The sequence below is a fragment of the Protopterus annectens genome, chromosome 6.part1 (assembly GCF_019279795.1).
Source record: "Protopterus annectens isolate FY-2018-M chromosome 6.part1, PAN1.0, whole genome shotgun sequence".
In the NCBI taxonomy this organism is placed as follows: domain Eukaryota; kingdom Metazoa; phylum Chordata; order Ceratodontiformes; family Protopteridae; genus Protopterus; species Protopterus annectens.
The window spans coordinates 455,339,235-455,352,140 of record NC_056738.1 but is presented as its reverse complement, the minus strand read 5'-3'; the positions used below and the strand labels follow the sequence as shown (position 1 = coordinate 455,352,140).

Here is a 12,906-nt window from a genome sequence, read left to right as displayed (position 1 = left end):
CACCCTTTGCACATCTGTCTCGGAAAGTCTTCTGGAGGACCTGATTGAGGAAGAGATGGAGGAAGGATGAGATGACGTCCTAGGAGTGTCCTGTAAAAAGGGAGATCTGAGCCTAGGAGAGACTTGCTCCAGAAAAATGGGGATTCTGGATCCAAGGAGATTTAGAGTCTATGACAGTGGGATCAGACACTTTTTTAACTCTAGGAAGTGGCTCTGAGATTGGAGTAGATCTTGAACACTATGCAGGAGAGTGCTTCCTATGCTCCTTGGGCTCCAAATATTTCTGTGTTTTGGAAGGGGTTTGAACCCCTGAAGCAGATGCAAGCAAAAGGCCCTTCAGGACCAATTTATTATGCCTGCCACAGATAGTCCTGGAATTAAATTCGGCACAGATTTTGCAAGGCACTTCTAAATGGGAAAGGCCTATACAATAAACACTCTACCTGTGGGCATCAGAATTAGTTATCTTTTATGCCCACAGGAAGTGGGCTTTTTAAACCTGGTAGGCTTTTCAGCCATACCAACAATAAATAATTTCAAAAGTAAGGAACAAGACTAAAAAACTTAATACAAATATTTGTTTTTAACCAGATGCCAACAACAGTAACAAAGACTACATTACAAATTTAGGTAAAGAAAGGAAAGGCCAACACCAACTATGGTAAAAAAAAAAATGCAATCCAAACAGAATCGTTACAGCGGCAAACGAGATCTGAGGTAATGTAGCAGAAAGGGGCAGTATGGGTAAAGGAAGAAGCTTGAGAATCAGATCCAAGAATCTAAAAGAAAACTGATGATTCTGATCTGAGGTCGGATCCAAGACCCATTTGTTAAGGAATGAATGAAAAGGACAGTATCAGATCAAATGTTATCTTGTGGGGTACCTTTTCAACAGCATTTGTGTTAATATCGTCATTTTGAAAGCTCCTGCTGACCAAACAAATTATCAATTTTTTTTAATTTCAAGTGGAAAAAAATGCAAATTAGATGAAGCCGTACTCAAGATGGATTTAAATGACATTAAAGCAATAGGTGGTGACAGAACCTGACAAATACTCAAAATTTACTTGGAAAGTAAGAATGTTTAGCCAGCCCTGTAGCATACAGGGATAAAGTTCTGACAAAGGCCTAGGTGAACAGGGTTCAATCAGTAGCTTGGGAAGAGTAAGATTAATGTGTCTATCCTGAGAGGGGAAAGAGCTCCTAGATCTTCTCTGTGATGATTCCTGGTAAAGCTAGATGATCTTGCTGCAAGGGCATGCTCCAAAAAAGAAGGGTGGTGGATTAGGCTGAGAAGCTGTAAAGGTGGGGCAAAACACTGTATGCCCCCACTGTATGCCAGTCACTTTGATGTAGCCAAGCCAATGCAGGGAAGGGTTAACATGAAGGGAACAACCATTAAGATCCACATCAGCATGAAATTCAGAGATAGTCCAGTGTGTGTGTGCAGTGGCCAGCAGACCCAGTGCTTGATGTCGGGTTGAGACCACAGGGTGAACCAGGGGAGTAAAAAAAAAAAAAAAAAAAGAGAGCTTAAAAAAAGTTTAACACTTACTGAGACACCACCAAAGAAAATCAGCTCAATTCTACGGACAGTGAGAAAAATTCTGAATAAAAGTCTGTGTCCTCTCCTCTTAGGGGTGCTCCTTTACAATCACTAGTATGGGCAAATTCCTTAAAAAAGGAAGCAAACTGATGCTTGCTAAGTTTTTCAGCCAAAATTGCCATACGGTGACCAGAAAACAGCTCCACAATAAACTGCTGGAAAGACTTCTTCTCAGCACTGATAGGGATACATGAAATTAGGAGAAATTGTGTGACAACCTGGGAGTGAGGGTGTATTCTGCTGTTTTTCCATGCTCCATGAGTTTTATAACCCCAAGGTCTGAAACTAATAACCTACATGCAAGAACAAGGAGGCTAAAACTTCCACTAGCAACTTGCCGGAGTAACATACAGAGAAGCACTCAAACTTCAAAAAATGGATACAATTTTGGAGGTTTACCAGGCCTCCCCTGTCATACCCGTGATCAGTCCATGGAGGAGTTTAGCATTCCCATGAGAGCTGAACATTTGCTTCAACCCACACTTGCAGCCCTTCTAAGATTATCATGCTGTTGAAATGTACAGTATACCTTCAAAAGGTTGGTGGATAGAAATGATATCCTCGTGCTCCCTTTTCCTTGAGCTCCTTAACCTGTTTGTCAAACAGATTAGTGCCATCAAAGGATGCATTCTGCTACTGATGTTTAACATCAAAGGGTAAACCAAAGATATGCACCTACATCTGTCTCTTGGCAAATCTATTTTGAGACATGCAATAGCAAGCATTAAGCTCAAAACATACGAGTGTGCCTGAGTAATCAAATATTATGAAAAAGCTCTTCCTTTGCTTGTGAGAGTGGTCCCCATTAATTCTTCTGTAATGTCTGGAAAGATGTGCACAGTGGTTGGTAATTAGCAAGTTAAGAGTGGATTTCCCCATTAAGCTTCTTGCCTTAGAGATGTAGGCTTCTAGAATCCTTACATTAGGACAAATCAATGAGAAAGTAGGGCACACTCTACTTGCAAGTGCTGTCACATTCAACAAAACAAGTGTACACAGGGTGCAAACCTAAACGGGAGTACCCTCCCAGGGAAAGGTACTTCTTATCCAATCCAAGATCCACAAAGGACACCTTGTCAGTTGTCTACCACAGAGATGTTATCACAAACCTGATAACAGGTAAGAGAAGAGCAGTCATCTTCAGCTGGGGTTCATGGGAGATCCAAATAACCTGCATATGCCATATTTTTCTCATACTTAATGCAGATGGCATTCTGATAGCCTGTTTGCTCACTTAGCTTCCAGTAAAGGTCATAAAAGGTAGGCTTTCCCAGTGGTGAAAGCATGCTCTGCTCAAATGACAAAAGTACTTTACTATGTGGGGGACAAAACATTCTCTGTCTCAAAATCAGCCTCTTCATGCTGATGTGATATTACAAGCTTAGCCTTCAATGTCAGGCAAGCTTGCCAAGACGCAGTGGAAAATTTTTTCATCTGCATTTGTTAACTTCACACCAGCTAAGAAGCTGAAAGAAACCTACCTCAATCTTTTTATGAACTTCTAATAAAGTTATCCTTCTGAACAAGGATCATTGTGGTAGTGGTCTGACTCTGATGAAAATGAGGAATAATCTATTTAACAAGATTCTTAAAGATGCTTCGTGAAGCCCTTAAGTTCAGTAAGTTAAGAGCAGTTTTACTGGTATCTACAAATACTGCAGTTTTGTGCTCCAGAGTCCAGAGTTCATTTACATCACCCAGAGCTAAATCTTGCTGCAGCTTACACTACAGAAGACACGTTGGACTAAACTGCAGCTCACCGATATCCACTAATTTTTTTTTTGCATATTGCCACGGCCTCTGTACCCCTTTACTTAAATAAATTAACTCTACAAACAACCATTGAGAAAAGGGAATATAACAAGTATGAGGAATTCTGACTGGCATGCCAACAGAAATCACAAGCAGATATTTTCAAATGGGGAACAGTGACAGGAAAGTTCAGTATGAAAGATATAAACAAGCTTGATGTGAAGAGGACATCTTCTAACCACACCCAGACTTGTAAACCAAAGCTCTGGCCCAAGACTATGGCTTCTGATCACAAAAAATGGAATAAAATATATTTCTTACTTAAAAAATACAAGCGACTGTGCATGCATGTTTCCTAGCTCAGAACATGCAGACTTGACTGAATTTGACAGAGCAAAGGAAGGAATGCTTAATCACTAGCTGTGGGCTTCGGCTCTGCTGAAGTTAATAAGAAGGGAACAAATCAAAAACTAGAAATGATACAGTGTGAGAAAACATATTCAAAACATAAAAATAATACTGGGATTGTGTTTGAATAAAGGCAGGTGTTCAACCATCTATGCCCTTGCTACAGTGCATCTTTTTCTTTTTATGTTAAGATGGGAACATATGACAGTGGAGGTAAGACTTGTCCTTCATTCTTGAAGTTGGAAGTCTGACTAACAAACAAAGACCAAACATCACAGAAATAGTATCTTAAGCCTATGAAGATTAGTGGAAACTCTTTGTTTAAGCATCAATTACAGGTACTAAAGACAGCTTTTTAAAAGACTGTCACAGTGTGACAGACAACCCAAAGATGAGCTTATTTGTTATGCCTCACTGGAGGAGCAATGTCAGCTAGGAAGATGCACGATGTACAGCACGGACCTGCAAACTGAAACTGTCTCACAAGACTTCACCTTCATCTCAAAGGAGAAAGCAGTTCTACAGATGAAGTGACAAGTTAGTGTGGCCCATCAATCCGGAGAGCAGCCCAAGCAAGTAGCTTACAAGCACTAGACTCCATGAAGTACCTAAAAGCTTACAGTATGGATAAAACACTGTCTGAAGTTGTATGGAACTTTCAGACTACTGACCCAGACACACTCACATAAATCATGAAATCATATACAGACATGCACACACAAATACCTTACCTCAAAATACTGTTCCATCACTTCAAGTTTACCCTGTTCTGGACACTTCTTCAGAGCTCGATCAGCATACTGAAAAAGGATTTCAACCATCTGGAAACAACATAAAACAATTCATAGTATAGCTTTATTTATTTTTATTTATAATTTCTTTCAAACTACAAATTATTATTGTTTACAAACTTTTAATGGTAATGCACTAATCCCAAATAACCAGTTTCAGACATTACCTATGTGCAATGCACAATACAACAACGCAAAAAAATGGATAATGTAGAAACAAAACAAAACATCACTAGGAAGGTAAAGCAAGTTACAGTGCAGTACAACACATATTGCCACTGTTGCACAGATAGATGAGACATATAGAACAGAGTGAAGTACAGTTTTGTAAAATCTTACCATAACAGTAGATGTCTTTCTCTTCATTGTTGCAATATTCTTTACAATTTGGATCCCCTGCCGAGGGTAGCTGAACATCCAGCCTGTATACCAAAGCCTTTCGGCTGTAATATATCACACACATGCTCTCTGCATACAGCGTAGGGCATAAAGGTGATGTCTGGACATACCACTTTCAGAACAGAAAAAGGCCCAATAGGAACGATAGTCTATGGAGAAAGTAGGCAACATGTACAACCAGAAAGAGAAAGGTTCAGGGAGAAGAGGGAAGGGAGAGAATACTGCAACACTGAAGAGAAGGACATCTACTGTTATGGTAAGAGTTTACACAATTGTACTATGTCCTTCCCTATCACTGTTGCAATATTCTTTACAATAGGGAGAGTACAAAACCTCAGGAGGAATGATTGGGGGGAGAAGCAACAGCAAGCACAATGAAGAAGGGCAATGGCAAAACCAACTCCATCCCCAGAAATCACATCCAAGTTATACTGCTTGGTAAAAGTATGCGCATAAGTCCAGGCAGCTGGCTCAAGATTATAATTATTATCCAAACCCTTGAAAAACCACCAGAAGAGGTCATAGGCCTAGTAAATAAGCCTCAACAGAAGAAGGAAGGCTCTTCCCATGAAAGAGCAACAAAAAGAAATAGCTTTAGCTATTCAAGAAGAAATGGTTTAAGTGGAAAAAGGCAAACCTAATGACCTAGAATGAAAAGAGACAAAAAGCTGCTCAGACTTACGAATGGTTTTAAGTTTTATCCAAATAATATCCAAGTTGTCTATGCAAATCCAAGGTGTGAAGAATCTTCTCACTAACAGATTGAGTAGAAGAGAAAAATGGGCAAATGCACAGACTAATGGAGAGAACTCATTAAACACAATGGGCATAAAAGAAGGATTAGTACGAAGAGACACCCTGTCCCTATGAAAAACTAAATAAGGAGGATCAACCATAAGGGCTTGTAGCTCAGACACCCATCCGGCAGAAGAAAGAATCAAAAGAACAGTCTTCAAAGAACAATGCTGTAAGGAAGCTGAAGCAGCAGACTCAAAAGTAGTTGATTTTTCCAAAACAAAACTGAGGTCCCAGGAAGGAGGAACAGGCTTCCTAGAAGGCCTAATGTGAAGGACACCTTTAAAAAACTATTTGGCCTCAAGTCTAGAAGCCAAAGGGGGGGTTCAAAGGCAGACAAGCAGAAATAGCCGATAGGTGGCCTTTAAAAGAAGAATATGTCAACCCAGCACTGATCAATTCATATAGATAAAAGAGAATCTTAAGAACATCCACAGTAAGTGGACCGAGGTTAAGAGAAAGACACCAGACAGAAATTTTTTTCCATTTGGACAAATACGATTTTCAAGTAGTGGGTTTCCTGGCCTAATGCAGGACCCTAAGCACATTGTCAGAATATAAGTGTCTGAAGGGGATCAAGACCCTATCACCCACAATGTCAGCTGAAGAGTGGACAGGTGAAAATGGATGAGGAATCTCTTGTCTTGTGCGAGTAGATCCACCCTGTGAGGTAACTTGTGTTAACTGCCCTTGCCCAAGTGCAGAGGAAGAGGGAACCAATACTGTGTGGGCTAAAAGGGAGTCACCAGCAAGATATTGGAAGCATCCTGTTCTATCTTGATCAGGACCTTTGGAATGAGAGGAAGCGGAGGGTAGGCATAAAGAAATATCCCCTTCCAAGAAAAAGAGAGGTGTCAACCTTTCAAGCCAGATGTCATTGGACTCAGGTGCAAAACAGAGGAAGCTGTCTGTTCAGAGGGGAGGCAAAGACACCTACTTGAGGAGTACCCCACTGGAGGACATTGTCCAGGAACACATCCCTGTGAAGTATCCGCTCATGGGATTGTGTTATGGACTTGCTCAGACAATCTACCACTATGTTTTGAGCTGAGGAAATATAAGAATCACCTGATACCTGATACTGAAAAGCTAGATCCCAGACCAGAAGAGCTAGTCTGCACAGGAGATCAGACGTTGCCCCCCTTGCTTGTTGATATACCACATCACTGTGGTATTGTCTGTGAGAATACTGAGGGGCCTTAGAAAGAAGAGAAAATGAAAAGCCTGAAAATCCAGAAGGGCTCTCATCTCTTTGATATTGATGTGGTTATTCTTTTGACAAAGAGACCAAAGGCCGTGCACCTTCAGAGGACCAAAGGAGGCTCTCCCATCCCATGTCCGAGACATAAGTGAAGAGATCCTGAGAAGGGACTGAAGGTTGAAAAGGAAGTCCTTGGTTGATGGACAACTGATGAATCCACCAATGAAGTTCCAGGTTGAGATATGGAACAAGAGAAACTCTAAAGGATAAGAATGTTGAAGGAAACCTGACTTTAAAAACCACTGGAGCTTTCTCATGTGCAGCTTGGCTAAAGAACACAGGAATAGTAGAAACCATGAAACAAAAAGCCCTTAGAAAGTCCCTGGCTGCAATTGATGCCAGAGGAAGGAAGGATTGAAATAATGCAATCAGTGTTAAAGCCTTGGAGGAGGCAAGGATGCCAGCATTGTAACTATCTGGAGCCTCCATCCTAGGAAAACATGACCCTGAGAAGGTGTCAGGAATGGCTTTTTAAAATTTACAGTAAACCCCAGGTTTTGTGCAAGACAAATTGCAAAGTGAAAATACTGAGGCAAACTCTCTGGAGAAGAGGCCTGAATGAGCAGGTCATCCAGATAAGGAAAATTCTCTGTTCACCACAATCTGCAAAAAGCAATCACAGGATCAAGTCATTTGATGAAAACCCTAAGGGCAGTAGAGAGGCCAAAGGGCAAAGCAGAGAACTGAAAATGACAAGAAGCAAAAGAGAAACAAACATTTCCTGAAAAGAGGGTGGATAGGGATGTGCAAATAAGCAACTATGAGATTCAGGGAAAAAAGAAAAGTCTGCGGAAGAGGAAACAATGTTTGAAGAGATTCAGAATGGGTCTCAAGTTGCTTTTTGGGGACCAAAAACATTCTGGAGTAAAACCTCTTCCCCCTCTGAGGAGTTGGAACCTCTGGAATAGTTCCCTAAGTCAACAACCCTTGAAGTACCTCTCGAAAAAAGGGTATTTGTTTCTGAGGAAACCCCTAGCGAATTACAGTAAGAACCCAGGAGTCTTAAGTGGTCTGCAACCACACAGGAAAGAACAGGGAAAGATGAAGAAAGAGAGACATGTGACTGGGAAAAGTACGGCAAGGATAGTCAGACAGCACCTAGTTTATCAGGAAAAGGAGGCTTCTGAGCTGAAGGAGTTTGGATACCCTCAGAAGGAGGAGCCCTTCTACCACCTGTCCTACCTTTGGGGGGAGGGGGAGGTTGTTTACCCTTTTCCTGGAGGGACTTAAAACAACTCAGCAGCAACAGTGCCAAGCAAATGTTTACTGTCCAGAGGAGTATCCATCAATTTAGCCTTGATATCATCAGGCAAAGGTTGAAGATGGAGCCAGGAATACCTCTTCAACAGAGCCAAAATCAGCAGTCCTAGATGAGGCATCACCTGCATCACAACTGCATTTAATGCATTAGTGAGCAACCTGAGATGAAGTCCCTAAAAAAGAAAGCACAGACATCTTTCCCACAGAGTCAAAAATAACCAGACAGGCCTGAGAGAAGAGCCAAAATGTATCTGGTCATATGGCTCTGATAGTTCACAGATCTAAAAGCTAGAGTAGCAGAAGTATAAACTTTTTCTTACCTAGACTCTCCATAGTTCTGTTTTTGGCAAAGGGAAGCAACTATGTAGAAGGTAAAAGCTTCAATGGCTTGACAGAGATAAATGACACTACAGAGCAGTCAGCAGAAGGACACTTAAAGAAACATGAAATAATCAGAAGCCTTACAAAAACCTAACTTTTTTTTTAGGAGCAGGGGGCATGGAATCAGGAGCCTGAGAAGCAGTGGAAAAGATACCAAATAAGGGAGCTTGAACAGGAAAGACAGGAGAAAGCTTGGGAGACTCCATTTGAAGGAGATCACAGCACTTCTTCTGAGCATCAGACACCTGGGCACAAACCCATTTGAAAAATTCCATCATTTTAGAAAATGTGTCACCAAAGGAAATTTCCTCAAAAGGAAAGTCAGGACTGATAGATTATGGTCCTGAGGAAAAGTAGTCTAAGGAGGAAGGAATATGGGAAGAACAGGTTACAGATTCCTCATGAAAGCAATCTTGCTCCCTAGGCCTCTTAAGACGAACAGATGACCAAGGGGACGAGGAACAGAAACCCCCTGAGGGAGGGCTTCATAGCCATAAGGGCATTAAACAAACCCTGAGTGAAGTTTTGCCACTCCCTCGGAGGGTCTTTACGGGCAGGAGAAATATGCTTGTTTTTTTTATTCTTTTTTAAGGGGATGTCAGCCTTATAGATCTTAGGAGGCTAAGACCCCTGAAAACACTCAATAAGTGTAGTTGGAATTACTTCCCCCCATTAAAATTTGATGAACACCTCTAGGCCCCTTTGGCAATTATTAGCCATGTTTCCCCACTGTACATCTGAAGTGGACATCTGAAAGGTCCGCATGGATGTGCGGGAAAGCCAGATCCATGCTGGCCTTCGAAGTGGTCATGGCAGAGGAATCCAACAGATACTGGGCTTTCACTACTCTAAAGAGAGATGCCCAGCACAAGCTGCACAGCAGAAAAATGAGACGTAACTTTCTTGGTCTTCTTCGTAAATGCTGTCCCTCGGGCAGGGAAGGTCCTTACATAGTGTCTTTAGCAAGATGGTTAAGATGCTTGTTCTCTAGGTAAATAGCCAGGAAAGAAAGCCAACTAAGCGATGCCTTAGGTATAAAAGCCTGACAAAAACCACAAGACGTATGGTCATGAGAAGCACCTAAGCAAAATAAATACTGCTGGTGATGGTCTTTATGTAGAATCAGTCTCCCACACTGGCATTTTCCCTTTCTGGATGACATGAAACCAACAACCTAACAAAGTTAAAAAAAAAAAAAAAGATAAAAACCCAAACAGGGCACTTATCTGAATCAGCTATGTAACCAGCAGAGGAACGAGGGTTCAGACCAATGATCAAAGATGGCACTCAGACTGGTGGCAAAGAAGTTCTGAGGATGGTACATCCGAGTGTCACCTTTATGCCCTATGTGGGAGTAGATGAAATGATACTGACATGGGACAGGATGTGATTCTATTTAGAGAATGGCACTATGATTAAAATAGTGGCATTCAGCTTTATCTGAAAGGTGTTGAGAAAATGTTGAAAGATTACTTCAATATGATGGATATTTTCTCAGGGAGGAGAGAAGCAAGTCCCAGGGAGTGCACACTATACTATAACTTGTTATGAGGGATCCCAGGTGGAATAGTGCCAAGTGAGTGGACACAATCCTGGTATTTAGCAGCAGAACTTTCACTGCGGATGAAAAAAAGAAGTTGCGTCTTACCATAATGTTCCATCTGTGCTGTCAATCTTCACTAATCCTTACGAGCCTCTGAACTGACCAGGATGTTTATTTCAGATTGCGCTATCCTAAACTCTCGAGCTAGGCACTACCAATGATGCTCTTCTGAAATTACATCAAATTAAGTTCGTCAAAAACAGTGACACACAGATAATGTAATAAAAGAGATCCCAAATCTGATTCCATATAATGAAGCCATTCCTTTGGGTCATTTGGCCCACTAAGAGTCTTAGGTACGGGGAAGGTGGGGGAGAATGTCAAGGATTAGTAAAGATTGACAACACAGATGGAATGTTATGGTAAGACATTAACTTCTTTATCGGATGATATCAATCTTCACGTAACCCTTGACTGTGGGACAGAGTCCCTAAGCTACCTGAATCTTGGCAGGTCTCAATGAAGGATATTCCGGAGGACCACTGAACCGAAGGATGCACGTCCCTTAGAGACCTGGTCCAGTTTGTAATAAATGATAAAGGTATGAGCAGATGCCAATGTAGTTGCTGCACAAATGTCACCTAATGAATCTCAAGCATGAAAAACTGTGGAAGCAGCTACAGATCTTGTCAAATGAGCTTATACAGATAGCGGTGGTTGAAGTCCCTTTGAAGTATAAACAAACTTAATCTCTAGGCCAAATAGCTAATGTAACCTCAGAAACTGGGTTGCCTAGCGAAAGTGAGGAAAAGGCAACGAAAAACTGGTCAGATTTCCTGATATCTTTTGTTTTGTGAAGGTAGAAATGTAACTGTCTATGGAAGTCTAATAAGTGCAGGCAGTATTCTCCCCTATTGGAGAAATTAGGGAAAAAAAAGACTGGTAGGTGTAAGGTTTGATTGATACTGGATTCCGAAACAACCTTCGGTAAAAAGAAAGGATTAGTTCTGAGAGAAACCCTGTCTTTGTGAAATATTAGAAAGCGGGGTTTGCATGACAAGGCTTGAATTTCTGATACTCTTTTTGGCTGAAGTAATTGCTATTAGAAATACAGTTTTCCAGGTCAAAAATTTTAATTCACATGTAGCCAATGGTTCAAAAAAAGGTAATGCGATGCATTGAAGGACCAAGGGTAAATTACATGGGGGCACTGGGTTCTTTAAAGACTGGTCTTAGTATAAGTGTTCCTTTTAAAAAGGCCTTACACAGTTTATGGGACATGACAGTAAACCCATCAAAAGCAATATGAAAATTGGATATCACAACCAAATGTTTTCTAATGGTGGAAGATGAAGAGCCAGACTGATAAAGCCAAGCCAAAAGCTCTGGAACCTTATCCACAGGAGCTGCAAAAGGGTCAAAATTCTTGTCATGACCCCATCTGGCAAATTTTTCCCCATTTACTATTCTACAGTTTTCTAGTTGACAGCTTGTGACAAGCTATAATGATTTGTCAGACTGGTGATGTGACAGAAGAAAGCCTGCAATCAGGGGAATTGGAAAAGCCACGCAGTGAGCTTGAGATGCTGGAGATCCGGGTAAACCATTCCTTCTGGGAGAGATAGTAGCTCTGGAGCTGGGTCCAGAATCCAAAGTTTCTGAAGTGGATGAGGCCAAAGGAAGGGAAACCTTAGCTGTTGAGGCCAAAATGGGGCAATGAGGATTATTATGTTCTTCGATCTCTTAGTTTTCTTTAGAAACTGAAATATTAGAGGAGTAGGAGGAAAGGCATACATAAGACTGGGGGCCAATAATGGAGAAGAGCGTCTCTGGGCGACTCCCCCAGATGGGGAAGGATTAAGTAAGGCTAAGTAACTACTGCGCTTGTCGTTCAGGGAGGATGCAGCAAGGTTGACCCCAGTGCAGAAAATTTTTCCCACCACTGAAGGACAGAAAGAAAACTTGTAAGGCATCAGGATAGATCTGCTTGTTTTTTCACAATCACATTGGAGCTCCGCGGAATTTACACTGCTGTTAGAAAGCAGTGAGAAGAAATCTCCCATTGACAAATTCTGAGGGCTTCTCGACAAAGCGGATAAGATTTGGCTCCCTTTTGTTTGCTGATGTACCAGACTACTGACATGTTGTCCATCTGACCTGCCACTGTTCCCAAGGGGAAGGCATGTTGAAATGCTTGCAACACTAACAGTACCAGCCTCATTTCTACAACACTGATGTGCAAACTGGCCTCCATCTTGAAGTACTGTGGACTGCCCTTCACAGATAATGACCCGACCCCACCCCACCTTATCTGGGAAGCATTCGTGGTCACAATGGCTTGGGGCTGTGGAAAAAGAAATGGACAGCCTGAAAGGATCTCGTTGAATTTAATCCACCATAACAGATCTTGTTTGCAATGACTGGTGATCAGGACGTGATGGGACATAGGTTGAGTCGTTAATGACCATTGAGAGGGTAAAATCCATTGAATAATCCGAAAAATGCTGCCATGGACCAAAGAGCTTGTAGAACGAGCTTCTCTGAAACACTTCTATTCCGCATAATTTGATATGTTTGTGCTCTGATTTTCTGGAATTTTTCTAAGTGTGGCTACTCCCATCATGGTGTTCAATCGGGCTCAGATAAATTCCAAATGTTGAGTGCGCTCTAGATGTGACTTTGTTTTTTAAATTTAAAAAATTGGGGGGAA

The 12,906-nt window shown here is 41.5% G+C and overlaps 1 protein-coding gene across 1 annotated transcript in view; it reads right to left on the bottom strand.

The window, feature by feature from the left end:
• VPS8 (VPS8 subunit of CORVET complex) overlaps window positions 1–12,906 on the bottom strand; it is a 2,195,799-nt gene that overhangs the window by 1,438,378 nt on the left and 744,515 nt on the right. Inside the window, exon 14 of the mRNA XM_044075401.1 lies at window positions 4,498–4,587. Coding sequence (XP_043931336.1) covers window positions 4,498–4,587 — 90 coding nt within the window. The remainder of the gene's footprint in view (window positions 1–4,497; window positions 4,588–12,906) is intronic.